Source organism: Coptis chinensis, chromosome 1 (genome assembly GCF_015680905.1).
Source record: "Coptis chinensis isolate HL-2020 chromosome 1, ASM1568090v1, whole genome shotgun sequence".
Lineage (NCBI taxonomy): Eukaryota > Viridiplantae > Streptophyta > Magnoliopsida > Ranunculales > Ranunculaceae > Coptis > Coptis chinensis.
The window spans coordinates 21,996,667-22,022,486 of NC_141456.1; the positions used below are offsets into that span (position 1 = coordinate 21,996,667).

The 25,820-nt window shown below is 36.2% G+C and overlaps 3 protein-coding genes and 1 long non-coding RNA gene across 4 annotated transcripts; all 4 read left to right on the top strand.

Annotated features, from left to right (window-relative positions):
* The first annotated feature begins 6,287 nt into the window (after positions 1–6,287).
* LOC147522890 (uncharacterized) lies at positions 6,288–7,707 on the top strand. Its single transcript, XM_086568840.1, has 3 exons — positions 6,288–6,644; positions 6,759–6,926; positions 7,018–7,707. Exons 1-3 carry the CDS (start codon positions 6,288–6,290, stop codon positions 7,705–7,707), a joined length of 1,215 nt encoding a protein of 404 aa, XP_086424966.1.
* Positions 7,708–7,722: 15 nt separating this feature from the next.
* Positions 7,723–8,361, top strand: LOC147522891 (uncharacterized). The gene is made up of 2 exons (XM_086568849.1): positions 7,723–8,103; positions 8,191–8,361. Exons 1-2 carry the CDS (start codon positions 7,723–7,725, stop codon positions 8,359–8,361), a joined length of 552 nt encoding a protein of 183 aa, XP_086424975.1.
* Positions 8,362–15,467: 7,106 nt separating this feature from the next.
* LOC147522892 (uncharacterized) lies at positions 15,468–24,576 on the top strand. Its single transcript, XR_015195708.1, has 4 exons — positions 15,468–15,649; positions 21,718–21,819; positions 22,351–23,310; positions 24,211–24,576. It is a non-coding gene; the product is annotated as an uncharacterized LOC147522892 (long non-coding RNA).
* LOC147522893 (uncharacterized) lies at positions 18,709–20,612 on the top strand. Its single transcript, XM_086557548.1, has 5 exons — positions 18,709–19,187; positions 19,266–19,898; positions 19,972–20,259; positions 20,354–20,453; positions 20,547–20,612. The coding sequence occupies exons 2-5, from the start codon at positions 19,816–19,818 to the stop codon at positions 20,610–20,612; spliced, it is 537 nt and encodes a 178-aa protein (XP_086413674.1). The 5' UTR covers positions 18,709–19,187; positions 19,266–19,815.
* Positions 24,577–25,820: the final 1,244 nt, after the last annotated feature.

The following is a 25,820-nucleotide window of genomic DNA, read 5'->3' on the forward strand; positions in this document are numbered from 1 at the left end:
AATGTTCTATATCGACACGAAACCAAAATGTAATAGTAAACTTCGTAATGTAGGACCTGAAACCAAAACAAAGTTAAGATAATCATACACAAATCTAATCAAAGAGTTACTAATATAAGGAAGGCTAGAAGGAACCATACTGTCATATAGAATAACAAAAGTCATAAGCCAGAATAATACAAGCATCCCAGAGACAAAACACATCATTCAACATTGCCAAAACAATGACAACAAAAAACATAAAGTTAAACCACTATTGCTAACAACACACTATTTATTCTTCTCTATTTCATTCATCTCGACGCTCCCACATGTTCGCCATCAACCCATCTCTCCACGTTGTCCAACCATCACTCGAAGTTATGGTTATCCCTGCATCATCGCCTACTTCTCCATTTCCTTCCTCTTCAATAGTCGCTCTTTCTTCTTCCCATATATTATCATTATTATCAAGCAAAAAGTTATGCAACCCACAACATACACAAATTATCTTTGCTTGTGTCTGAACGTCATGGTGGGGAGCATGCCTAAGATACGCAAATCTTTTATTCAACACACCAATTGTCCTTCCTACAACATTCCACAAAGATGAATGACGGAAGTTATACATTTCTTTTGCATTTCGAGCACCGTTGTATCTAGAGTTACGTTGTTGGTCACTAAGATGATATCTTACAGCATGATATGGTGTAAGGAAGTGTGGAACTAGCGGGAACCCCAGCATCGGCAAGATAATAGTTACCTATGTGAAAAGATTAATTAGAATGATTGCTAAATTTTAATAATACTAAAAAACAATTGGGATTTGAAATATTTTAAGGATACGTACCATGTGGTACCGTTAGTTTGTGCCCTGGCCGACTCACTGCACATCTCAGCAAACGACCATTATGGGTGGAACCCTCCCAACCAGTAAGTACATAGGTGAATCTCATACCAAATGTACATGCCACTAAGACATTCTAAGTAACCTAACCCTTTTGATTACGATACCTGTAGAGAAAAAAAGACGTTTTTTCTCTCCTTGGTATAAGGCGCGCCCGTGCCCTATGTATGCCTGAATAAGGGCGCGCACACGCTCATGTTTTTGGCAACTTCCAGTGTTTTTGGTACGCTCGCGCTTGACTTTTGCCTGGCCAAGGGCACGCCCGCGCTCCACCGTTTTCAGCATGAATTTGATTGTTTCAGAAGTTTTTGGAAATAGTATAAATATAAGTTTTTTCTAGAAAAACTTAACCTAACCAAAACCAAGAAAGAGAGAGATTATAATAGAGCAATTCTTTGTGAGTTAAGTGTTCATTCTTTGTGAGTGAATTGAGAGATCTTGTAATCTGTTACTCTGGACATCTAGTAAAGCTTGGAACTCGCAGTGTGGACGTAGGCAAATTGCTGAACCACGATATATCCGTGTCTTGTGGTTTGTTCTCCTTTACATTAATTGTTTTACTTTATATGCTTGTTATTTGATATTGAGAAGTGTTGGGATATTACTTGGAGGGTGTTGAAGTCTTGTTTAGTGAGAATGATCGATCTTTGTGTAGGATTGATCTATTTGTTGTGGATAACGTTGTTTTCGCATTGTCCTATTCACAACAATACCTAACTTGATCTTGAGGTGGTATGTAAGTTTCAAAGTGGGTGTCATCAATTGCACCCACAACATCCTAATTAATATACCATCATCAGTAAAAAAATTACTAATTAACATTATGTGCATTAGATATATAGCTAACAAACCTGGAAAAAATGGTGCCAAGGTTTAGGTGTTACAGTCGGCTGGAGAGTTTTCCATGGTAGCAGGTCGTACCTCATCTCTATGTAGCCTAAGTAGTGTATTTAAGACTCGGTGAAAGTATCGGTTAATTGTTTCAGTTGATCTAAAAAACTGAACTTCCAAATTCCAATTCCTTAAATCGTGCCCAACCGTGTGTAAGAAAATGGCTACTTGTTCTTCAACCTTAACAGACCGACTATCAACTAGCCCATACGCTCGCAATCGAGTGCATAGACGATGTTCAAATGTGAATATTCTCATTCTCAATTGTTCGTAGCATATATGGTCACTACACCTGAACATTCGCGTGAACACAATGTTTCTTTGAGCATCCTAATTTCTAATGAGGGCCCTATGAACTATAACCCTTCGCTTATTTCTCCTATACCATTGGTACCACATCATAGCCTGCATGATGGTTAACATCATGGTAACCGCAGCAAACCTACGCTCTTCGTCAGTCGTCATTCTACCTAATTAAATGGACAGTCATGCATGAGACCAAATAAGACAAAGCAAAAACATGGAAAACCCCGATTGATAAAAATTTTAAACCCGTCAAGTGTGATTTAAAATATGCAATGGTTGTTAATCTTAAGAAAGTATAAAATAAACTATATGCCGTTAATCTCAAGAAAGTATAAAATAATCTTAGTAGGTACAAGATTCCCTTGGTTGCCAAGGGCCATGCTCAGGCTTGAGTAACATTCTGGAACAAATAACTTTTATCCTATTAGAAATACAGTAGTTTTTTTTTTTTTTTTTTTTTTTTTTTTTTGGGTTGAACACAAGTAGTTTGTTCTTAACATTCTTGTCGTGCACTGGATGTAAATCATAACTAATAATTAACCAAAATTCTCACACCCCCATTTCATAATTACACTTGAAATTAGCCAAAGTGGCAAGACCCAAATAAAAAATACTTCAAAATTGACTAAAATAAAGAGATGGGTACCAAAATTGAACAAGAAAGAACAAATTTTTTATCTAAAAAGTTGCCAAAACATTCTCAATAAAATATATATATATATTACCGAATAGAGAAAGAGAGGAGGAGGGATGAAGGAGAGGAAGAGAGAGGAACGAACCTGTTAAGGAGAGGAAGTGATTTCTTCCTTGAGAAAATCGCAACTCACTGGTTGGATTTTGAAGAAGTTGGGTTGGAGAGATATTATTGGGTTTTTTTCTTTTGGTGCGGCAATTTTTTTTTTTTGGCAAATTCATGTGTTATTTTGGCGTGACAAAATTTACTCATCAATTCCCCCTAATGTAAAATTTGTCACGAAAATGGTGGTAAATCAAAGGGTGTGGCAAATCTTTAGAAAATTTGCCACCGAATTAAAAAGGTATCAAACATTAGCAAATATGAGTTTTTTGCATTTGCCATTATTTGTAACGGCAAATATGGCTATTAAACACAGCCTAAGCATTCACTTATCATCGCTTTACAAGGATTGTGATGTTTATTCTAACATGTTATGTTTCTATTTAATAATACTAGCAAACTGACACGTGGCTACGCCACGTGAGCGGGCAGTTTTTTTGGGCAGTGGTAATGCTGTAATTGTTCACAAAAAATGAGGGCAATGTTTCAATTTCGAAAAGAGGAGTCCACGTGTCAGCATTTTGGACAGTGGCAATATTGCAAATATTTGCAAAACTGAGGATAATGTGCTAAATCAAGGGGGAAACGTCTAAATTTTACCGGTCAAATACCGGTCTTACCCTTCCATAACATATCTTATTTACGTATTTACCTTTTAATAATAATTGTAATAACCAAATATGTTCAGGGGTATAAGAGGAAAATATCACTGTTCACGAGACAGTTTTCTTTAAAGTAGTTAGATAGGCCAGTGTGGGCCCGAAGGGCTCTATCCAACAACTCCAATCTTCCCTGACAACTTATGCCATGGCAGATCTAAATACTTATGGGATATTCAGAACTTACATTTTATTTCTTTAATGCAATTTGCTTGTGCTTGGCTGATAATTGTATGTGGGTTATAGATAAAATACTTGCTAAAAATTGATTACGAGTGTCAACTGCTTTCAACATCTTAATTAGTGTCTGAGCTAATGTAATTTAAGCTCAACCATAGTACAAACTATTGTGCCAGAGGGCAGTGATATGCATAGTTCCGTACTAATGTTACAAGCACTAATAATCTAGGCCATAGCTACTTGATCCGTACCGTTGAAAAGTGCCGCAGAATATAACAAGCTAAATTTTTCTTGCAATAGGTTTAAACCAATTTCAGTATACAAGCGCAGCATAAATGATTTCCCGAGTGTACTGGTCCATAAAAGGTTTGACATACAAATTGTACAGTTGTTTCTGGAAATCAAGTTTAATGAGAAACTGGCTCAACAGACAAAAGGAATTATCAGTGATACGTCTAAGATGATAACTTAAAGAAAGATATATTCATTTATAATCATAGATGGAACTAGGGGTTGTGTGTGGGTGAAAAAAGAAAAGAAAATACAGTTTTTTAGACTTACGTCCCCACCAACTTATTGAATTAGACTTCCGTCCCCAGTTCTTTGCATATTAGACTTATGTCCCCAATTTCACAGCTGACTCAATTGATTCCGTTTTGTGTATGTGTAAAGACACATTTACCCTTGAGCAGGCAAAATGACGAATATGCCCATTGACTCTATCAAGACCAAAAGCTTGCAAATTGACACGTGGCATCATCCCTCTCATTTAATCCAATGAATCAAAATATTTTCCCTAAATGACACCCAATACCCTTGCTAACTTGAATTGACCAAACTACCCTCAATCATTTTCCCTCATTTGCCACGTGTCAGCATCCTGTGAAATGAAATCAACGGTTCATAATGGTTCATGCAAAACACGTCTCATCACCTCTGTAAGAGCACATTTTCTTAACCAAAAGATCACTAAAATTTGCTATCTTCTTCACTACACTATCTAGCTTGGTGGTAGCCAAAATGTTTTGCATTTTGGTTTAGCAGACAAACACTACACTATCTAACAAAAGAAAAATGCAAAGAAGATACCTTTAAGCTCAAGTAGATAGCTTGGTGGTAGTTACTTACACATGATCCAAATTTGAGCTCAAGGTAAGTTACTTACATTTCAAACCTTTAATGTTTGAACATGTTTTTAGGTGGTTTCAAGTATGTTAAGTAAGAAATGTAAAATATTTAGCATTTTGTATTCCAGGAGTAACTTTAACATTTTGTTTGTTTTGTTCTAACTTAACTGTAATTAATCTGTATCAAACACAGATGGAAAGGGATTGTTTGGCTAAGAGAAACTTAATGTTCCGTTATCATGGGGCATTTCAAGAGGCACCTGATGGTTCACTATATGCCCATGATAATTATAGAGGTGGTGTTATGGAGAAGATGAGGAATGTGGACGGGGATATGATAAATTATATAGACTTTGTAGATGATCTTAAGGAAAACTATTTGTTTGATATTAGTGCAGTGTTTGAAGTATTGTACCTTTGTAATGGTAAGAAGGTATATGTTAAAAATGATAGTGATTTGATGCAAATGTGGGCTAACATGGAGGAAGATATAAGTGGGTGAAGTCATGTATTTGTTGAATTTGAAGGGGAACTTATTGAGTTGGTGGAAACTATGATTGTACTAACTCCACAAGTTTCAACTCCATAGCCTACGAAGAATGTGAAGAAGAAGAATAAAATAAGAAGAAGTATGAAGAAGAAGAATTCAATCATTAAAGATATTGATGATTTTTATACAAATAAGTGTCTTGGTACACTAGATGATTATGAGGAAGAGGAAGACTGGAATGATGATTTAACACCAATAGCAACTAATAGTTTAGCTCCAGTTGATATTTCAAAGGGTTAACTAGTATTAACCCCCCCCCACCCCACACACACACACGCACACACACACACACTAGATGAGCCAATTAGGATTTCCCCCCACTAGATGGGAAACTAGGGTCTCCCCCCTAAACACACGGTCAACTTGGTTTGACCGATAACTTTCAAGTTAAACAATTGAAAATGACACAAATGCCCCCACCTAATTAAAATTGAACATTTTCTTTTTGAAAATAATGAGGGCATTTATGTCATTTTCAATTGTTTGACTTGAAAGTTAACGGTCAAACCGAGTTGATTGTGTGTTTAGGGGGGAGGGGGAAATCCTAATTGGCTCATCTAGTGGGTGGGTGGGGGTAACACTAGTTCACCCTATTTCAAATCCACCACCAATATCACCTATCATTTCAGCAACATGTCCTGATCCTGAGACTTTACCTCCAGCACCACCTATAGCCAATGCATCTCCTCCACACATTTCAAAGTCCACATCACCAAACAAGTTAGCTCCACTAACACAGTTTTCACCTCCACCACAACCACCAACACCAAGACCCATAGATGATATTGAGGATGATGAGGGGTATAGGAGTACCCAATCTTCTGAGGACGAGGAGAACCATGTAATTGCAGAAAGAGTGGACTTTGTTAAATTCATTGCAGTCATTGATAATATGGAAGATGGAGATGAGAGAAGTGAACAGTATGTGAACAAACCAACAGTTTGGGAGGTAGGAAGGAAGTGGCCAAACATTGATGTGTTAAGACAAGATATAATTGATTTTTGTGTAGCAAATATGTTTTCTGGTGACTTAGTGAAGAACCTATTAAGAATTAGATTAAAATGTTTGGGGGAAGACAAAAAGAATGTACAATGTCCATGGGTAGCTTATTTCAGGAGACAAGATGATAGATTCACAATGAAACTGAATACACTGAAGGCAGCACATACTTATAAGGCTGATTGTGATATGTTCAACAGAATGGCCAATGCAAATTGGGTTGTTAGAAAAATTGAAGATCAAATGAAGGTCAGTTCATTATAAGTGTTTGGAGTTCACTATAAGAGTTTTTTTTTTTTGATAGTATCACTATAAGAGTTTAAATAATACTAATGTAGTAACTTTTATATTGTTTTGTCCAAGGTTCATTTCAAAACCATGACTCCTATTTTCATAAAGGGAGAAGTCATGAGGGTTTTTCATGTCAATATAAGTTATTGGACAGCTTGGAATGCAAGATTCAAGTGTCTGCAACAAATTTATGGGGATTATGGGGAAAGCTACAACATGATCCCAGTGCTATGTAACATGGTATACACTTTTGAATTGTTTTCATAATTTACATATCTTTTTGTGTGATTTCAACTATCAAATTAATTGCATGTTTGATGGTTGTTTGTAGATTCATGAGAGTAATGGTCTTTCTACAATTGCAAAAGTCTTAAGAGATGCTAACACACTTCAGTTTGAAGGAGTCTGTATTGCATTTGATGCTTGTATTCAGGGTTTTATAGTTGGTTATAGGCCATTAGTGGGGTTGGATGATTGTTTTCTTAAAGGGAAATATGGAGGGCAGGTGCTTAGAATGGTTGTTTTAGATGGAAATAATGGTCTATTTCCTTTGGCTATATACATTTGTAGATCTGAGTGTAAGCAATCATGGTGTGAATTTTTGAGTATCATGGCTGAAAAGCTAGAACTGCACCCTTGGCCTTTTACCTTCATTTCTGACAGGCAAAAGGGTTTGATTCAAGCTGTTAAGGCTCTATTCCCTAGAGCACAACATAGGTTTTGTTTCAGGCACATGTATAAGAACTTCAAAAAGCTTTTCAAGGGTGACTATATGGAACAACTTGCCTGGGCTGCATCAAAGGCATATAAAATAGAAGACTTTGAAAGGTGGATAGAAGTGATAAAGAAAGAAAACATTGATGCATGGAAGTGGCTGCAAAAAGAGGGATATGAAACATGGGCTAGATCTCACTTTTCTGAGGAACTTAAAGCTGAACAGGAATGCAGCAATTTCTCAGAGTCTTTCAACAGTTGGATCTTAGAGCTCAGAGACCTTCCAATTGTCAGTTTACTAGACTAATATCACCTTCTGTTAATGAGTTTGAGGTACAAGAGGAAACAGGCTTGTAAAGGATGGGATCAAAATGGATTGGTCCCTAGAGTGAATAAGCACATAACAAAGATGATAGAAATATGTCCATCCTACATCTTTGAAGGTTCAAATGATGATCTTTTTGTTGTGAAGAATTACCATGGTGATAGGTGGAGGGTCAATATTGTGGACCACACTTGTGAATGTAGGGTATGGCAGATGACTGGAATTGTGTGTGTTCATGCTGTGAGAGTGCTTTTACCAAGAAGAGTTGAGTGGGTTGAGTACTGCAGCTCTTACTTTTGGGTCTTAGAGTATAACCTAGCTTACATGAGTAATGTGAAGCCCATGAAAGATGTCAAAGACTGGCCTAAACCTATAGGTGTTTATATATTTGTCTGGTTTAATATGCTTATGTTATTTACACTAAATTGTAGTAACTAATCTTCTATTAATCTTAAATTTTCTTAGGATCCAACCAAACTTGTCAAACCACCTCCTTTGGTGAGGGGTATTGGAAGGCCTAAAAAGCAGAGAATGCGTGCTGAGGATGAAAATGAGAATGGTCATGTGCAAAAAAAGAGGAAAATGACTTGTAGCAAATGTAAAGGAGAAGGGCATAATATATGCAAGGTCATGTAAGGGTCTTTTTGCATTAGAAATAGCAAGCAATGCAAAGAATAAAGCACTAAGATTGAAACCTAAACCTTGGACAAGGTCTAGAACTCTCACAGGAGAGTCCACTTGCATGGATAGGGCAAAGTAAGTTAAGTTTATTAATATTTGTTCAGCTACTTTGTTTATACTAAAATGTTTTTACTACTTAGTTTATACTTTGTAAACCTTGGCAGAAAGATTGTAAGAAAGACATAGGGTGGCATTAGGAAGGCTAAAAAATAGAGTGGTTTGCAAAGTGGAAGTGATGCTCCTCCAAGTGAGTCCATAGCAAAACCACCAAGCAATGCTCCTCCAAGTGAGTCCATATCATAACCAGTAAGAGTGGCACCAGTGAGACATGAACACCCTAAAAAGAGCCAAAACTATGGACCAACATTATTCAAAGCACCAGAGCATAGACATACTATGGGTGACTTGATTAGAAAGCAAGGAGAGGGAAAAAAGAATAGTGCAAGTGTGCTAGTTGCTACAAGACAAGTTGTGAACGGAGCAGGAGCAACTTTTGCAAGTGTTACAGCTCCTTTCAAAGCACCAGCAGTTGTGAAGGGAACAACAAGAAATAAAGCACAAGCAAGTGTTACAGCTCCTGTCTGTCAAAACACCAACACTTGTGAAGTCAGTAAAAAGAGACTTGGATGAATATATGTTACATCTCCTTTCAAAGCACCAAAAAATTTGCTTTTGAAATTCATGTACAACTGGTTTAATTTGGAAAGATTTCTTTTGGAAAGGTTTCTTTTGGAATATATGTGTACAGAGTTGGACTATTTCTTTTGCAATGTGTATATATAATGTTCTATTTCTTTTCAGTGATTTCTTTTGCAGTATTTATATGGCGTATTTTCTATTTAAATTACATTAAATATTATGTTAAATTTGATTAAGAAAATGTTTGCAGTTTTGGTGATTCAAGTATGAGATATTTACTTGCAGTTTATGTCATGTTTTTAGACTATGCATAGGGTGGCAGAAAAATCAGAAAATGTTTGCAGTTTTGGTGATTCAAGTGTGAGATATCTACTTGCAATTTTTAGACTATGCATAGGGTGACAGATTCATTTTACTAGGCTGGCTTGTATTGGCAGATTCATTTCAGTCAATGCCTCGTGAATCATCCAAACACCCTATTCACTTTCTATAAAATCATACTACAACCCCATACACATCTCACATCAATCTTTTCTCATCTCTTAACTCTATTCTCATCTCTCAACTCTATTCTCATCTCAAGTTGCAACAGTTGGAAGTCATGGCTGTAGGAAGAATAGCAAAAATTCAGCTTGATAAAAAGAAAGTTGATCATTCTTTTGAGCAGATCAAAGCATTGTTAAAAGAAAAGAAAGATAAGCGGCTGTTTTTAGAGTTGATGGAAAATGAGGGCCAAATAACTTTCAAGGTCTGCAAGGTATGCAACAATATGTGTTATTTAGAGTTGACTGATACCATAGGGTAATGTCCAGCAGAAGAAGCAGCATCACCATATCCTCCACCAGGTTTTGCTCCTCCACCACCAGCAAAAGGATTCGGTATGAAATTTGCTCCAAAAGCTAAACCACAACCAACACCAGTCCCTCCACCACCACCACCACAACCACAAAAAGTCCCTCCACCACCACCACAAGCAGCATCAGCCTCTCATTCACCCAGGAAATCAGCAAGATTACACACTCCACTTCCAAGACCATCACAACTTAGTCAATCACAATTACCAGCACGTGAAGCTAAAAAAAATTGTATTGGCATTAGCAGCAGTTGGAGTGTGCATGAGCAACAAGAAGAACAAGAACAAGAGGACCTAATGTGTAATGTGTCATGGTCTAGTGTACTGTCTGTTTTATGTGCCCAAGTTTGATGTTTGTGTTAGTTTGAAGTAGTTTGAATGTTAGAGTCTCTGTTCTATGTTAGAGTCTCTGTTCTATGTTGCTTCAATGATTCAAGTGTTCTTTGTTTAGAGTGTTTTGAACAACAACAACAACAACAACAACAGTACTACAACTCTTTCAATTAGACTTCAAACATGAAACTTACAACTTCAAACATGAAGTTATAACAGTTAGTTACAACTTCAACTTCAACTTCAACTTCAAACTTCAAACTACACTAATGATGATTAAACTAAACAAAATACAAACATTTCAAACCACCCCTTTCCCTTTCACAGTCACTTGTGCTTCAAATCCTTCACACAAATTATCCGGCCACTTCAATTTGAACACAAACTTTGGACTTCCCATTAGAACTCCCTATAGACAAGCTCCCCCCAACTTGAGAAGACAACTGACTAGGCTTTTGCTCAGGCATTGACTCCTTCAGAGCATCCTTCATCCATTGAAAACTTTGGCATTTTGGGCAACTTAAAAACTTTTGACCCCATGAATGAGGTTGTTGTGAAGTTTTCACAAAAGTCCTGGATTGCATCTCTTGCAAGGAGAGCCAATCCAAGGGCATCTATCATACCAATGATCAAGCTTTCCACATGAGAAGCAAGTATGAGCCTGAAATTTCAACAATTAGTTTTCCTACTTTAATTAGTTTTCCATTGCTACCTGAATTAAGGTACAAAGTCGAGGAAATACCTTCTCCATTTGTGCTTTGGACGAAACAAGTTCACCACAACCTCCCATTTGTGCTTTGGACGAGTCAATTGCATCCATTTCCATTTAAGAGAAACTTCTCCTACTTAAAGAGGGAAGAGCCCAACGTTAAAATCTAACAGTCTGATTCTGCACGAACCAACTTATTGAACCAAATTATGAACCATTGATTTCACTTCACAGGATGCTGACACGTGGCAAATGAGGGAAAATGATTGATGGTAGTTTGGTCAATTCAAGTTAACAAGGGTATTGGGTGTCATTTAGGGAAAATATTTTGGTTCGTTAGATTAAATGAGAGGGATGATGCCACGTGTCAATTTGCAAGCTTTTGGTCTTGATAGAGTCAATAGACATATTCGTCATTTTGCCTGTTCAGGGGTAAATGTGTCTTTACACATGCACAAAACGGAATCAGTTGAGTCAGCTATGAAATTGGAGACGTAAGTCTAATATGCAAAAAACTGGAGACGGAAGTCTAATTCAATAAGCTAGTGGGGACGTAAGTCTAAAAAACTGAAGAAAATATATTCATTTATAAATTACCTTAGATTCTTACTACCAAACTCAATCGTTGCTTTCTAAAATATCCTGAGACATCGCAATAAATGTCTGTCTTTGTGATATAACTCAATTTTTCACGGCCTAAAAAACCTGAGCAGCATATGCATATATTTATACAACGCCAGTACCCTGGCAGACCCAGACGCACTGTAAACAACATACTATTAGGGATCGATAAGCTCAACGTAATAGATGAACAGAAGAACCATATAAAAGCTTGTAGTTGTCTAATTTTCTTGCTATATTGTACCAGTGTTGTTAAAGACATGCTATTTGCAACATGATCGATGGCATACTGAGGCAAAATATATGGTGACATCTTCTCTGTTACATTTCCTCGTTTCGCATTTCCAATTTGCACATCCTATGAATTTAATAATTTTCTCTTAAGAAAAAAAAAATCAGGTCACAAACTCTCCTTCAGTTGTTCTTGCCTTGGATAAGTTTTTTGTCTTTTTGTCTTTGACCTCTTCCTAAGTCTGCTTTGCACAACGAAGGACAATGAATTTGCAACATGAGCAATGTTCTAGTTTTAGAGTTTACAGAACATTATATGCCTTATAAATTTGCAACATGAGCAATGTTATAGTTTTAGGGGGTGTTTGGATCCTATTTATTTATTACCAAAAAGTGTTTATTAGTGAAAAAACATTTTTTTAAAAAATAAATGTGTTTGGTCTCTATTTAAAAAAAAAAATAGTTTTTCATCCAAAAAACACTTTTTGGTCCCAAAAATTTGTTTTATGATAATTAGGTAAAATTTGTTTTTCAAGTTAAAAAACTATTTTTCTTTGAAGAAAACACTTTGGGTGCAAGGCAAATGAACTTCCCGGATGTTTTAGACTTTAATGATTTATGCCGCGATATGCCAAAATATATTGAAAAACATAGTGTGAAATCTGATTTGATAAAATAGCTTTTAAGAAAAATCACAACCAAACATATTTATTGAAAAATTGTTTTTAGAATAAATATTTTTTCAAAAAAATGCTTTTTAAGAAAAAATGAGAACCAAACACCCCCTTAGAATATATGCATTAGAACTTTTGTAAAAGTTTTGGGGGTGCAAAACCTTATAGTCGATCTGGCCAATTTTATAGCACCAAATCTTTGGGTTTGTCGTCGCACCCCCACGCAATACCTGGTTCCATCTATATAAGAACGTTTCATAGTACTAAGACCAAAGTTGTTATATGTCTAAGAGCATCTTTAGGAGTGATATCAACCTAGCATCAAACAATTTGGTGTTTTTTCAACTTCAGGAGAGTCACATGTTGATGAAAACACTAAAAAAATACCAAACCAAATACCAAATCGGCCAATATTTGGTTCCAGGTTTGGTGCTGTATCAAATCACTCACGCGGTGTTGCCAAAACCGCACGGTTTTGCCAACACCACGTGGGCTTGGGCTTCTAATTGGGCTTATATGGCGCAGTTTTGTGAAAACTGCACCAGAGATTGAGAAAGAAAAAAAAAAGAAAAAAGTTTATGTGCGATATATGGCGCGGTTTTCTCAAAACCGCGTAGGCTTGGGCCTGTCAGTTGGGCTTTAGTGGCGCTGTTTTGGAAAAACCGCGTGGACTATATGGCGCGGTTTATCCAAAACCGCGTAGTTTGATGTCGAAAATTTGATGTTGTTCCTAAAGTTGCTTGGTGTTTTTTTGGTTCAAAATTTTGGTGTTTTTTTGGTAGCTCCCCTAAAGATGCTCTAAAAACATTTTAGAGTACAAGACCAAGGAAGTAGTAAACTTGAGTAAACATAAATTCACTTGAGTAAACATAAATTCTTGGTTTTGTATAACCACTTATATTAACCAGTACAAATTTGAAGTTTAAAACAACTACAATGCCGACTTTTCACCTGATGCCCATGGCAAACAATGTAGACTTTCCAGTTGAATAGCCGTTACTCTTAGCGACATGATGTTACCAATTAACAATGCTATTGGTATGAGAAAAGGATCTGAATAATGCTACACCCTGAAATGGGAAGTCATATTTCTTGAGGTCCTTCTCATCCAGATCATAAAGGAAACACTGGTTTTCCAATAGGCACATATGGCGCGACTTATCTGGAATTTGAAACATATACTATGCATTTTGGTCCACCGGCAGCGGTCTGTAACTCTGTCGTTTGTAACCCATATATCTAATTGCTTGTACAAAACAAGTTCTGTTATGCACAGATATCCCTTTATCTCTAACAATTTTGACATTTGAAGAGGATATGGACGGAATTTTTGTCTCCCTGAGTTTTTCTTTTACAACATCCAACTGGATCATACTAACGACCTAGCAACCAATGTAACTCATTGTTCACCAATGTGTGTGATGGTACAGGATACAATCTCAAGAGTGGTGCAGGAAAATATGTCCATTGAGTACTAGAACTAGTCTCCCCTGCACCTTCTTTACTGCTAGTATGGTAACTTGGTATTTTGAAAACCAAGCGTGTGATCAACCCGTAACATATCCCAAATACCTTGTATTTTCCATTGATTGACAACGCATCATGAACTAAAGCCCAGTTATGCACAGTACTGGGGTTTCTAGGGAGCCTTGTACATTGGCGCGTCATGGGATTACAGACATACAGTAAAGAAGATCCATCTCGTCCAGTGATAGTTCTGCTCATAAGCACATTAGTAAGAGTAAACCATTACAAGAAGCTACTAACTGAAGTTCTTCGTTCAACAATTCTTGGAACTGTAGAGGCAACTGGAATTCCTTCAGTTCGGGATATTCCACTTGTAAATTGATGGAGAAGTAACACTGATTTTTGGCCGATCGTCCGTCGTTCAGATGAAGGATAACACATTCTTCTTGTGAATTATTCCAACGCTTGAGATATGCATGCGCAAAGTAAGGATGAGATATCAAGTTGAACCAGAGTTTGCATACGTACTTCAGTTTGATGATGGACTTTGGGGGAACTCTTTGTAATATGGTTGAGACGATCTCTTCTGGCCGGTATGCCTTGCATATCATCTGCCATTAAATTAACTTCCTCCAAGGTTTCAGGATAAACAAACGTGGTCGATGGTAAACTTCAAGGATTGTAAAGATTTTAGGAAACTGCTAATAATAAACAAGGTACCGGTAATTGAGCAGTCTAACTGAATTAGGAAATTAAAATTTAATTAAAAAAATAAATTTAAAGAAATTAAGTTGAATGTCGAAACCAACTCAAAAGCCTTGAGCCCTGGACAGCTAGATTATGTATGCAGACGAGTATTGGACTTATTGACCTCATCAACATGTTTGTGAGCCAGAACAAAATTAAATTTTACCTGACTAGTATATATGGCCCCTTTAAAACGAAACGGACGCAACTTATTTGTTTTACTGTAGTACGTTCACTAAAAAACCATAGCTTCAAGCCTTCAACCATAGGTTTATGCAGGATTGGCAGTTTGGCACGAGGAAAAATTTGTCATGGGGTCGGCCACACTATGAGGCAGTACCCTACCTCATTTCTTGTTGTCGACATGTCCTCATTGTGGTAATAAGATGTCTTCACTCTTGGACTGGAAAAACGGTGCTAAATGTCCTGCAATATAACGGTGCTAAATGTAATAAGATGTCGACATGTCCTGCAATATAACGGTGCTAAATGTAGGAATTTATTTCAAAAATATACTTATTGTTAAGTAAACAAGAAATCAAATTGATATAACAAATATATTATGAACAAACCTTTAATTTCAACAAATAAACAAACCTTTTAGTTCAACGAATGAACTTAATTTTGTCAATGATTAAATCCGAGCCTAGTCACTACACCAGATTTAAAAAAAAAGACAAAGCTACCGACACTTTTGTTTTGTCTTTTTGTGAGTACGCCCACCACGTGTCGTTGAACTCCCCTAAGCGTCGGATCACATTATCACAACAACTGTTTACTACAAAACTTGTTTCGTTCTCTCCATCGCAGCATAGAAGAAACAAAAATATATTATTATTTTTCACTCTCAAAATAATCAAAATCACTCTCAAAATAAGAAAAATCACTCTAAAAAACCACTCTCAAAATCTTTATAATATTTGATCGATCCTCAAATCGCTATCTTCAGCAAATCTACAATATCTTCAGGTAATTTCAATTATTTCTTTATCAAATCTACAATCTCTTTATCAGATCTAAGCTATTTCGTTTAGATTTTAACGTTTTTTAAAGTTTAATTCATATAATCTTTAAACATGTAATCAGATTCGAAATTAGTTAAACAGAGTAGTATTGTAATCAGGTTCGAAATTAGTGCTTTAATTAGTGATTCATATTCTGTTTAACGGTGATTGAGAGGGGCAGTGATCTGCTTTTAGTACATTTTTATTTTGAGGTATATCATATATGTATTTTTGTGTGTGTGTACATACCTTTTCTCAATTTTATATATGTGTTGTAAAGGATGCCTTAATTTGCTTAGGTAGTAGACTAGATAAGTTGTGTTTTCAGTGTTATGTTAGCTTCACAAGTCACTGTGATGTAATCAATATCCTTGTTTGGACAAAGTAACAGTTTTAGACTACTATGGATGGAGCGGGCGAGGTTTTGCTTGATATCGTTTAGAAGGGGAGGTTTACTTGTATGTTTATTTATTTGTTGGAAGGGCAGTAACATTCCTTTGGTGAAAATTGTCTCTATTGAGACAATGAAAAAACAATGAAGTTCTGACATTGTTACAAACAAAGATTTTACCCGAAAAGTTTGTATTATTAATGTAGAATGGAATGAGTAATACTGGGAAGAGGAAGCAGGTTATGTTTGAGTTCATGCTGATTTCCATCACTTAGGTTTTTTTATTGCAAGACAATGGTCTTACTTCTGAGAAGGTTGAGCAAAAGAGAGAAAATATAAACTATTATGATCGATTAAGTTGGATATTTCGAACAATTGTGAACTAAAGTGGTCATCGATATGTTGCTAGTCATTTGTGTATATCGGTTAGAAATTTGCCATTGTATTATAGCGAAAGTGCATATACAACCTCACAGATAGCAGTAGCAGGGTTGGTTTCTCTATTGTTCCTATTCCATCCTATTAGTTCCTACGAGATCTGCTTGCTATTGGTTTTGGCATAGTGCTATCTAACTGATTAGAAAATATAGAAGTAAACAAAAGTTAAAAAAAACTTATTGGTTCCAATTTTGGTTTGACTAATATGTTCAAGTCACTGAAATTGTTCATGTCACTAATAATGCAGAGTATATGACCTTACTATTCCACTAATTAGAAACAATTTTGTCGCTAAAATGTAGTGTGGAAAAACCCAAAAACATCAATAAGAGAGGTGTTTTACCAGCAAAGATTTCCACCATAATCAAGTCTCAATGACACGAGACTTGACGGGTTTGAGTCGTGTTTTTCTAGGTCAGTTGTCTAAGTTATGTTCTCTAGTACTCACTCTGTCTGGAATAGATACAATTTGTGAAGAAAAGGAAAATGATAACTTGCTGATAATGTCAGTTCTACCTTACCGTAAAGTAAAGTTCGTAGATGTTGAAAAATTGTTAGTGTAACTATTTTGTTTGTCGTGTATTTTCAGAATAGGTAATGGCATATGCTGTTTAGCTGACTTGGGTTTACTTTATTTTGATGTTTTGACATGTTTTATTAGTTTCCATGCACTTAACTGAAGATTTTTGAATGAGCATGCGAAAATTTCATGAGTTTTTGTGAGTTTAAATGGATAATGAAGACTTATTATTTTGTTTTTAGTTATAGATTGTTCATAATGTTGTGAAATAATATGTACTTATCTACATATTGCATTAAGTAGGGATGAGTTTGTCACGTCCGCACGAGAGTGGATGAAGAAAATCGAGTGGGGAGTGATGCATATCTAGATGGAATCGAATCATTCCTTGAATTCATGAGGGATAGTTTAGGAAAAGGAACTTGGTCTTCTTGTCTGTGTGCCAAGTGTTGCAATGTTCGTGGAATGGTTGATCCAAAAACCATTTTTGTTCATTTGGTTCGTTATGGATTTGATGAGTCTTACACTACATGGTATTTTCATGGGGAGTCATTTGTAAACAATGTTGGGAATTTTGAACCTTTTGGTTCATCCTTTCATAACTCTCCCGAAGATACCCATCCTCAAGAAATTAACTTTGTGAATGAAGAGCTTAGGACTGTCCAACTTGATGATTTGGATGAATTCGTAGATAAGATTAGTTCGGATGAAGATTTCAATGCGGATGAGATAAGTTCGGATGAAAATGTGGATGTCGATTGCCATAATGAACAATGTAACCAAAATCCAGTTAATTTAAAAAAGGAGATGAAGTTCAATAATTTGTGGGAGGATGTGAAGAGACCAATATATTCCTCATGCAGACAAGAAAAGACTAAGTTATCAGTAACAGTTGAGTTGATGAACCTCAAGACAAAACATTAGTGGTCTGATAATAGCTTCACAGAATTATTGGATACGCTAAGAGATATTCTTCCTGAAGATAATACATTGCCTCTGTCTGTATATGAGGCTAAAAGGCTGATTAAATCTTTAGGTATGGACTATGAAACAATCGATGCATGTCCCAATAATTGCATTTTGTATTGGAAAACACTTGAAGCTCTTCAAGAGTGTCCTAAATGTGGTGTGAGCAGATGGAAGAATGTTGAAGCTGTTGATCTTACAGACAAGAAAAAGGCTAAACCCGTACCAGCAAAAGTCTTGAGATACTTCCCATTAATACCTAGGTTACAAAGATTGTATAGGTAAGGCTTTGGCTTCAATACTTGTACGTTATCGCATTTACTTCTTACCCTTTGAATCAATCAGTTTTTAATGAAATATATGTATATATATTTTTTTTAGTGTTCCATAGATTGCGGAGAACATGACATGGCATTCGAGGGCCGTGGTTGACGAAAATAGAGTGAGACATCCGGTTGACTCTCTCAATTGGAGTACAGTTGATGCAAAGTGGCCAGAATTTTCTGCTGAGCCACGCAATGTCCGTCTGGGACTTGTGACAGATGGATTTAATCCGTTTTCTCATTCTAATAGTTCTTATTCGTGTTGGCCTGTTATGATTGTTCCATATAATCTCCCGCCATCTCTTTGTATGGTTAAACAGTTTATTATGTTGTCCATGTTGATACACAGGAAAAGTAGTCCAGGGGAAAGACATTGATATGTCTATTTGCAACCCCTAATCTCCGAGTTGAATGAGTTGTGGTCTACAGGCACCAAAACATACGACTCTCATAGTAACACCACATTTACTATGAAAGCAGTTTTGTTGTGGGCCATACATGATTTCCCTGCGTTTGGCATGTTATCGGGTTGTAAGACTGGTGGAAATTATGGTTGTCCTCCATGCGGCGAAAAGACATATTCAATTAGGTTAAAACATGGGAATAAGAATGCATATATGGGCACTAGGAGATTTCTTCCAGGAGGATCATCCTTTTAGGTGACAAAAAAGACCATTTGATGGGAAGGAAGAACATGGGGAAGCTCCAAGAAGATTGAGTGGTTCCGAGGTAAAAAGCAAAGTGGAAAGTTTTGAAACGGTTTATGGAAAGGTAGCACGAAAGAAAGGGAAAAAAAAATGTTGATGATGAGGGCGTGACTGCATGGTCGAAAAGATCAAAACTCTTTGACTTGCCGTATTGGGAGGTAGCTTTCCATTTCTTAATTTGGTTTGTCGTACATCATTATACATCATTGTAATTTGTGTGTTTTCGTGATTAACAGTTCTTGTTTAGTCCTCACAATGTGGATGTAATGCATGTGGAGAAAAACGTAGCCGAGAACCTTATTGCGACAATTTTGGAAATGGACAAAAGCAAGGATGGTTTGCAAGCACGCTTAGACTTGAAGGAGATGAATATAAAGCAACACTTGTGGCCAAAAGAAGTGGGAAATAAGTTGTTGCTACCAAAGGTTGATTTTACTTTATCCCAATCTGAAAAAAAATTGTTCTTTGAGACCTTAGCCACATTAAAGGTACCTATAGGATATAGTTCCAATTGGAAGCAACGGGTGAGCAAGGAAGATTTTCAATTAAAAGGCTTGAAGTCGCATGATTATCATGTAATGATGCAACAACTTTTGCCGTTATTACTCATGCATTACTTTAAAGAACATAAGCAATTCATGAGTAACAATCCGACAATTGTCAACATTTTTCAACATCCTTTGCTCCAAAGAAATATACCTCGATGAGCTTGAAGCTGCTAGACAAAGAGTGATTGAAGCGTTGTGCGTTTTTGAGAAGTATTTTCCTCCTTCATTCTTTGTCATCATGATGCACCTTGTTGTGCATTTGGCGGAAGAGGTAGAACTTTGTGGACCTGTTTGGTGTCGGTGGATGTATGTTTTCGAACGGTAAGTTTTATGAGTGAGCTATCTATATTTTTGTTATTTGATATGAGTAACATATGTTGTTAATTTGTACTAGGATGATGAGAGACTACAAGAGGTATGTAAAGAATCCAACACATCTTGAAGGTTGTATTGTTGAGCGTTACGTTGTCGAGGAATCAATAATGTATTGTATGGAGCATATGCCTGATGGTTCAAAGGGAAGCTACAAGCGAGGTAAAGAGAGATTCATGGATGACACAGGAGAGCTGACAAATGAGAAACCTCTCAATAAGAAAGGCGTATATAGATTGAGTAATGTGCAATACGAACAAGTACGTAGATGGGTGTTGCAGTGCTCAAAACTTTCTATTCCATGGCAAAAGTAAGTCTACTCTTGTCATGTTTATAATGTTATATATGAGACTGTGAAACTCTAAAGACCTATTTAACTTGTCTCTTATGTCATTTCATTGTAGGAAATACCAAATATACTTGCAAAGATTTAAACCGAGTGGTCGTAAGAGAAAAGGAAACACCGAAACACCAATGAGTTTTATTCCTTGGTTAAGGGAACAAGTATAGTTTCAGTACCTTAGTAATCACTTAGAGTAACACGTAGGATCATGTAGTTCTTGTAGAATAATATTAGCTTTTGTGGATTTTTGACAGCTACAAAATGAAGAGGTTTCTCCCATCAAGAGACTTGGCGATGGTCCCAACTTCCAAACGATTTAGGTATAACACATACCAAGCCAATGGATATGTGTTTTCTCTTCTTGAATGGGACACTAACAAGACAACTCAGAATTCGGAATTAAAATGAATCGATGACTAACTTTAGTGCAAGTGCAAAGGATAAGAAGCTCGTGGTCCGATGATACTACTTATTATGGGATCATTAGACAAATTCTCGAACTTCGACTACTTTGATTTCACTATAACCGTTTTTTTGTTGTGATTGGGTTAGTGTGGAAGATAAAGTGAATGGATGTTACACTGATCCGGATATTAATTTAACATTAAATGGATTTGAGCAAGTTTAAAGGAAGTTCAAGATTGTAGATGAGCCTTTTATTCTTGCCTCACAAGCATCACATGTTTTTTATTGCAAAGACCTAATGAGGAGTGGTTGGAATGTCGTGTTACATGCTCCAAAGAGAATGACTAGAGACATGGATGCGTATGAAAACCCTTTAGTTTTTGAGTCAAGATTGTAACGAGACACTTTTGAGTTCATTAGTGTTAGAAGATAAATTATTGATGTTCACTAAGGTACTTGGTCTACTGATCCCGTTCATGGACTCGCTGTAATGGTTCTTTTTTACTATTTATTTATTGAATGGGTAATTGTTTTTATATTTCTATTGTTTGTTTTCCATGAGAAACCCAACTACTCACAATACACTATTGTTTGAGGAATCAATAATGTATTGTATGGAGCATTTGCTAATTCCAGATATGTACTTCTTATGTCTGAAATCTTAGTGACTTGATTTGTCGCATGCTGATTTGGTTTTTTATATCAGCTTGTCTGAGGCAGCATTTGGCAGTGTTATTGAAGCGTCTGTTACTTTATATTTGTTCCATAAGCTACAATTTGCATTCTAAGTTTTGGATTGCGTATCTGGGGCCTTTGTATGCTTTTGTATTGGCAGTGTATTAGGTGTTAATATTGTTTTCTGTTCGTATGTTCGGCACTGCTTGTGTATGTATAATTCTTGACGAGTTCTGGTAAGTCGGGTGTGGCTTAACTAATAAAGTTATTCTTAGTTAAATCTGATTGCATGTATGTTATGGATGATATACTTAAATCTGATTGCATGTATGGCATTATTTGCAGGTCAAGTATAGTGCTTTTCTTCCAGCTGTGTTGGGGTTTCTGCTAAGTGTGTATTTGTTGAAATCCATAGGATCGGATATGTTGGGACAGGAGAGCACAGAGGTACTTTCTTTTAAATACGTAAAATTTCAGTTTGATCGGTCATGGTATCCATGGAACTTCATGGCCTGCACCCCTAACCGTTGCAAATGTGAGCCCCATAAACCTAAACCTCTCCTTCAAGAAAACCACAAACCTCCAATATATATATATATATATATATATATAAATATATATATTATAATATATATATATAAAATTAAAAATTAATGTTAAGCAAAAACATATATAACTTGATAATGTTGGTGATACTTTTTATATAATTTGTTCAGGATAGGAAAACAATGTCTAACAATAGCTTATGAATTAATCATAAGCTAAAAAGAAGCCACCTGCATGCTGTCCTATTATAGTAAATCTCAGCATATTTTTCTGTACAAGGATCATATCCTGAATATTGCCTGATAATCTGGAGAAAGAAAATGTACAGAATATTTAGCACCATGAAATTTTTGTAAAGTATCTGAGTGTAAGTGTGCATAAATATTCTTATATAAGTGAAGTAGATTACTGATCTAAACTTATATAATTTAGATACTGGTTGCTGGGGATAAGTAGAGACTGCTGCCAAAGTAGGGGAATCAATGGGGGAGGTAGAGACTGCAGTAGGTCCATGATCATGAGTAGATCTAGGGGAAGTAGGAACATTGCTAGCAGGTGGAAGAACTTAATCAACTGATGGTACTTTAGGAAGTGGAAGAGAATCAGCAGTTAACTGAGGTTGATTAGGAGCATCATCAGCAGTGGATTATTTGGAGTTACAGGAGGAGGTATCTGGTCTTCTGTGGGAGAAGTGACACCTTGTTCTGATTTTGCTTCTGCTATCCAAACTCTTTCACTATCTAGTAGAGGAGAATCTTCAAGATTTGGACAATTATGAATCTCCAAATAGTTGGTCTGGGAAATGCTCCTTGAGTTCTGGCCATATTCACAGTTAACTTGTGTAGAAACTTCAAGCGGAACATTATGAGATTGATACTGGTCAATCTCAGAATCTCGCAAAGTCAGGGTTGTATGATGTTGCATTCTGGTACTGTATGCACAACATTCCCTTGTAGTCCACTGGGGGTCTCAAAGGAGGCTCTGAACCAATTGATACCAAACAAGCTGTGGTCACGATGTCTTCATAGTAAATGAACCAGTTGAACTAATGACTTGTAGTTCATGAATTTTGAGGTTATTTTAAATACGTAAAATTTTAGTTTGTTAATGGTTGCTGCCTAATAGTCTATCTTTTATCCTATTAAGAGCTCAAAGCAAGCGGAAAAGAGGGCTAGGAAGACAATGTTATCACGTGAGGCTGTGATGGCTAGAGTCTCTTCAAAGGGAAAGAAGAAAGTTGAATTTGACTCTGACGGACAGCCTATTGGAGACGGTTCAAAAGAATTTTCTAGTTTGCTTGGTGGGACAACAAAGACACATTGTCCTATCTCTTATGAGAGTTTCAAAAATGTGCCTAGTCCAACAAAAAACATAATCTGGAGCAGCGTTGTGGTTAGTCTTCTGCTCTTATCCATTATGGTTCTCTCTCTCTTTTTTTAGTGTGAGTCATTATGGCCTAAATATCAAATTTAGCTCTCCATTTTCTAAAATTTGATATTACTAATCAAATTTTAGAAAATGGGGTTATCTCAAACTGTTACAAAAAACACTTGTTTAAACTAGAAGCATAGACCACCGTCTCAAAAAGATGCGTAAGAAGAATAAATTTATATGCAACTCAGTACTTTGTTTAACCACATTGGTGTCAAACCCATCACAAGTATCATTTCCATCAAAACTAGATAAAAATAAGTTGAAACATATAGAACAACTTGATGCAGCAGCTAAAGGAGCCTATGTATTGAATAATGATCTTGATACTATTGACAGACTCGTTTCGAGATTACATGCAGTGGTTGAGAGTGATAAACTATTGATTAGGATTGGTATTGAAAGGGGTAGAGATAAATATCCAATTCAAGAAGCGGTCAAACAACTTAGGAAGAATCAGTTGAATTTTGTTAATCAGTTGAAAGATCTTGAGGAACATGTTTGTCTTTGTTTCGCGACGGTTAATCGACTCTTTTTATGTAATCCGATATTTTCAAGTATGTTTGTACTCCTCTGGTGGGATACTGGGGTTCATGTTAGACCTACTAAAAATGAAATATGACCATGATTACTGGGATACTTTATCCTTCTTTTGGACAAGGTTGTTTTTGTTTTAACCATTGGCCTGCTGCTTTAAGTTATTTGTTTTGTTTGTTGTGATATAGAATATGATAATGATTCGAAATTTTAAAAAGTACTAGAATATGGGGGGTTGAGGTTGGTTTGTATCTGTCATGTTTTGTATGTTGATAGTATTTAAAGAGTTCTGTTTTTAAAGAAACATCCTATTATCTGTTTCAGGTTCTACTTAGTTTCCATTAATGAATACACACAACAAGAGGCGGGAAGTCTAGGATGGAGAATTCCACCAAGATCTGATGTATCTTAAAAGCAATTGGTACTAGAAGAATACACTATTTTCTGTTTTGTTTCTATGGATGGATATCCTGAACTTTTTAGGAACTTAGTACCATTTAACGACTAAATGTTTTGGTTGAGTTTTCTGTTTTGAGTTTAGGGTTGTAAAAGTACTAAAAGAAGCTGCGATGGTTTGTTAGTAGGAGCTGAGTAACTTCTTGATGGGAACCTTTAACTGTTGCTATTAGGCTGAGTCGCTGAGTAGGCTATAAAATTGTTTCTATTAGCCATTTGATGATGGATGAGAACTGGGCTTTGTCTATTACTGCACACTTCAAAAGGCACAAGTATCTGTTTATTACTGATGCTATTAATGCTACAGAACTGTAGGGGCATTTTTTGGCTCTGATTCATCATTTTAAAAAAAAAATGAAAAAAAAAGACACTTGTCAAGTGTTGTAGAAAAAAAAAGACTGCAAAAAAAACGGGTCACCATACGACACCTAAAAGTGTCTTTTTTTTGGAAAAACGACATCCAAAAGTGTCTTTTTTCAACATATATGGTGTAGTGAGTGATGATCACTATGTCTTTAAGACAGATTTTCTCCTTCATGGTGCTTGAAGGTTGATGGGAAACTGTCTCTCAAGATAGAATGAATTTTCTTCTATAGAAAACTAGTACTTCAATTCTATAGAATCAGCGAACACAACATAGTATTTGACTAAGAACAGGGGGAGAAGAGAAAGATCAGAACTCTGTGTGATCTGGTGTGTTTTTCTCTCCAAATTCATCCACTATTTATAGGTGAGTGGTGCCTCTTCGAAACAACACAGTAACTCTTGGGAAAAAGTAAGCAACTTTTTGAAAAGGCACATGTTTCGAAAGGACACACCATTTCGGCATAAAACACTGTTTCGAACCATTGCCTATTTTGAAAGGTCGCACCTTTTTGGCATGATGCATTGTTTCAAACCAGTGCATATTTCGAAAGGTCGCACCTTTTCGGCATGATGCACTGTTTCGAACCAGTGCACCCTTTCGAAAAGGTTTTTCTCACTTTACGTACTGTTTCAAGATGAACCCATTTCATCTCAATGTGGGGTAACTTGGAAGACAAATTACTCATTCATATCTCAATGGATTTGTACAAATCCATTTTTCTAACAATCCCCCACATGAATGAAATTAAATTTGGCCTCTTCTATCATAAACATTGGATTTCTGTTCTTTTACAAATGAAAAGATACCGCATCAGGTTAAGTGATAAGAGCCCAAAACTGTAGTTTTAACCCTTTAACAGTCATACTTTTAGACCAATTATGTGAGTAATAATTAAGAGTTAACACCGACACGTTTTTATGCATTTCGGGCTTCAAAGTCCATTATATGCGAGAAATGTGCCACTTTTAGCGAGATAAAGGAGCAAAGGTCGGTTACTAAGGAATTCGTGATTAAAGGCCATGTTTCGAGAAGACAAAGCCTTTCTAAAAGCCCTGGTCAAAAGCTGAAAAGTCGACGCGCGTAAAAAAGACACAAAGTCGAAAAAACTTCC

Bases quoted from the DNA above. Each gene is read 5' to 3' on its own strand.
- LOC147522890 (XM_086568840.1), top strand. From the start codon at position 6,288: ATGGAAGATGGAGATGAGAGAAGTGAACAGTATGTGAACAAACCAACA. The intron at 6,645-6,758 runs GTCAGTTCATTA...GTTTTGTCCAAG, and splicing joins AAATTGAAGATCAAATGAAG to GTTCATTTCAAAACCATGAC. The intron at 6,927-7,017 runs GTATACACTTTT...GGTTGTTTGTAG, and splicing joins TCCCAGTGCTATGTAACATG to ATTCATGAGAGTAATGGTCT.
- LOC147522893 (XM_086557548.1), top strand. From the start codon at position 19,816: ATGATGCACCTTGTTGTGCATTTGGCGGAAGAGGTAGAACTTTGTGGA. The intron at 19,899-19,971 runs GTAAGTTTTATG...AATTTGTACTAG, and splicing joins TGGATGTATGTTTTCGAACG to GATGATGAGAGACTACAAGA. The intron at 20,260-20,353 runs GTAAGTCTACTC...ATTTCATTGTAG, and splicing joins CTTTCTATTCCATGGCAAAA to GAAATACCAAATATACTTGC.
- LOC147522891 (XM_086568849.1), top strand. From the start codon at position 7,723: ATGAGTTTGAGGTACAAGAGGAAACAGGCTTGTAAAGGATGGGATCAA. The intron at 8,104-8,190 runs GTTTATATATTT...AAATTTTCTTAG, and splicing joins ACTGGCCTAAACCTATAGGT to GATCCAACCAAACTTGTCAA.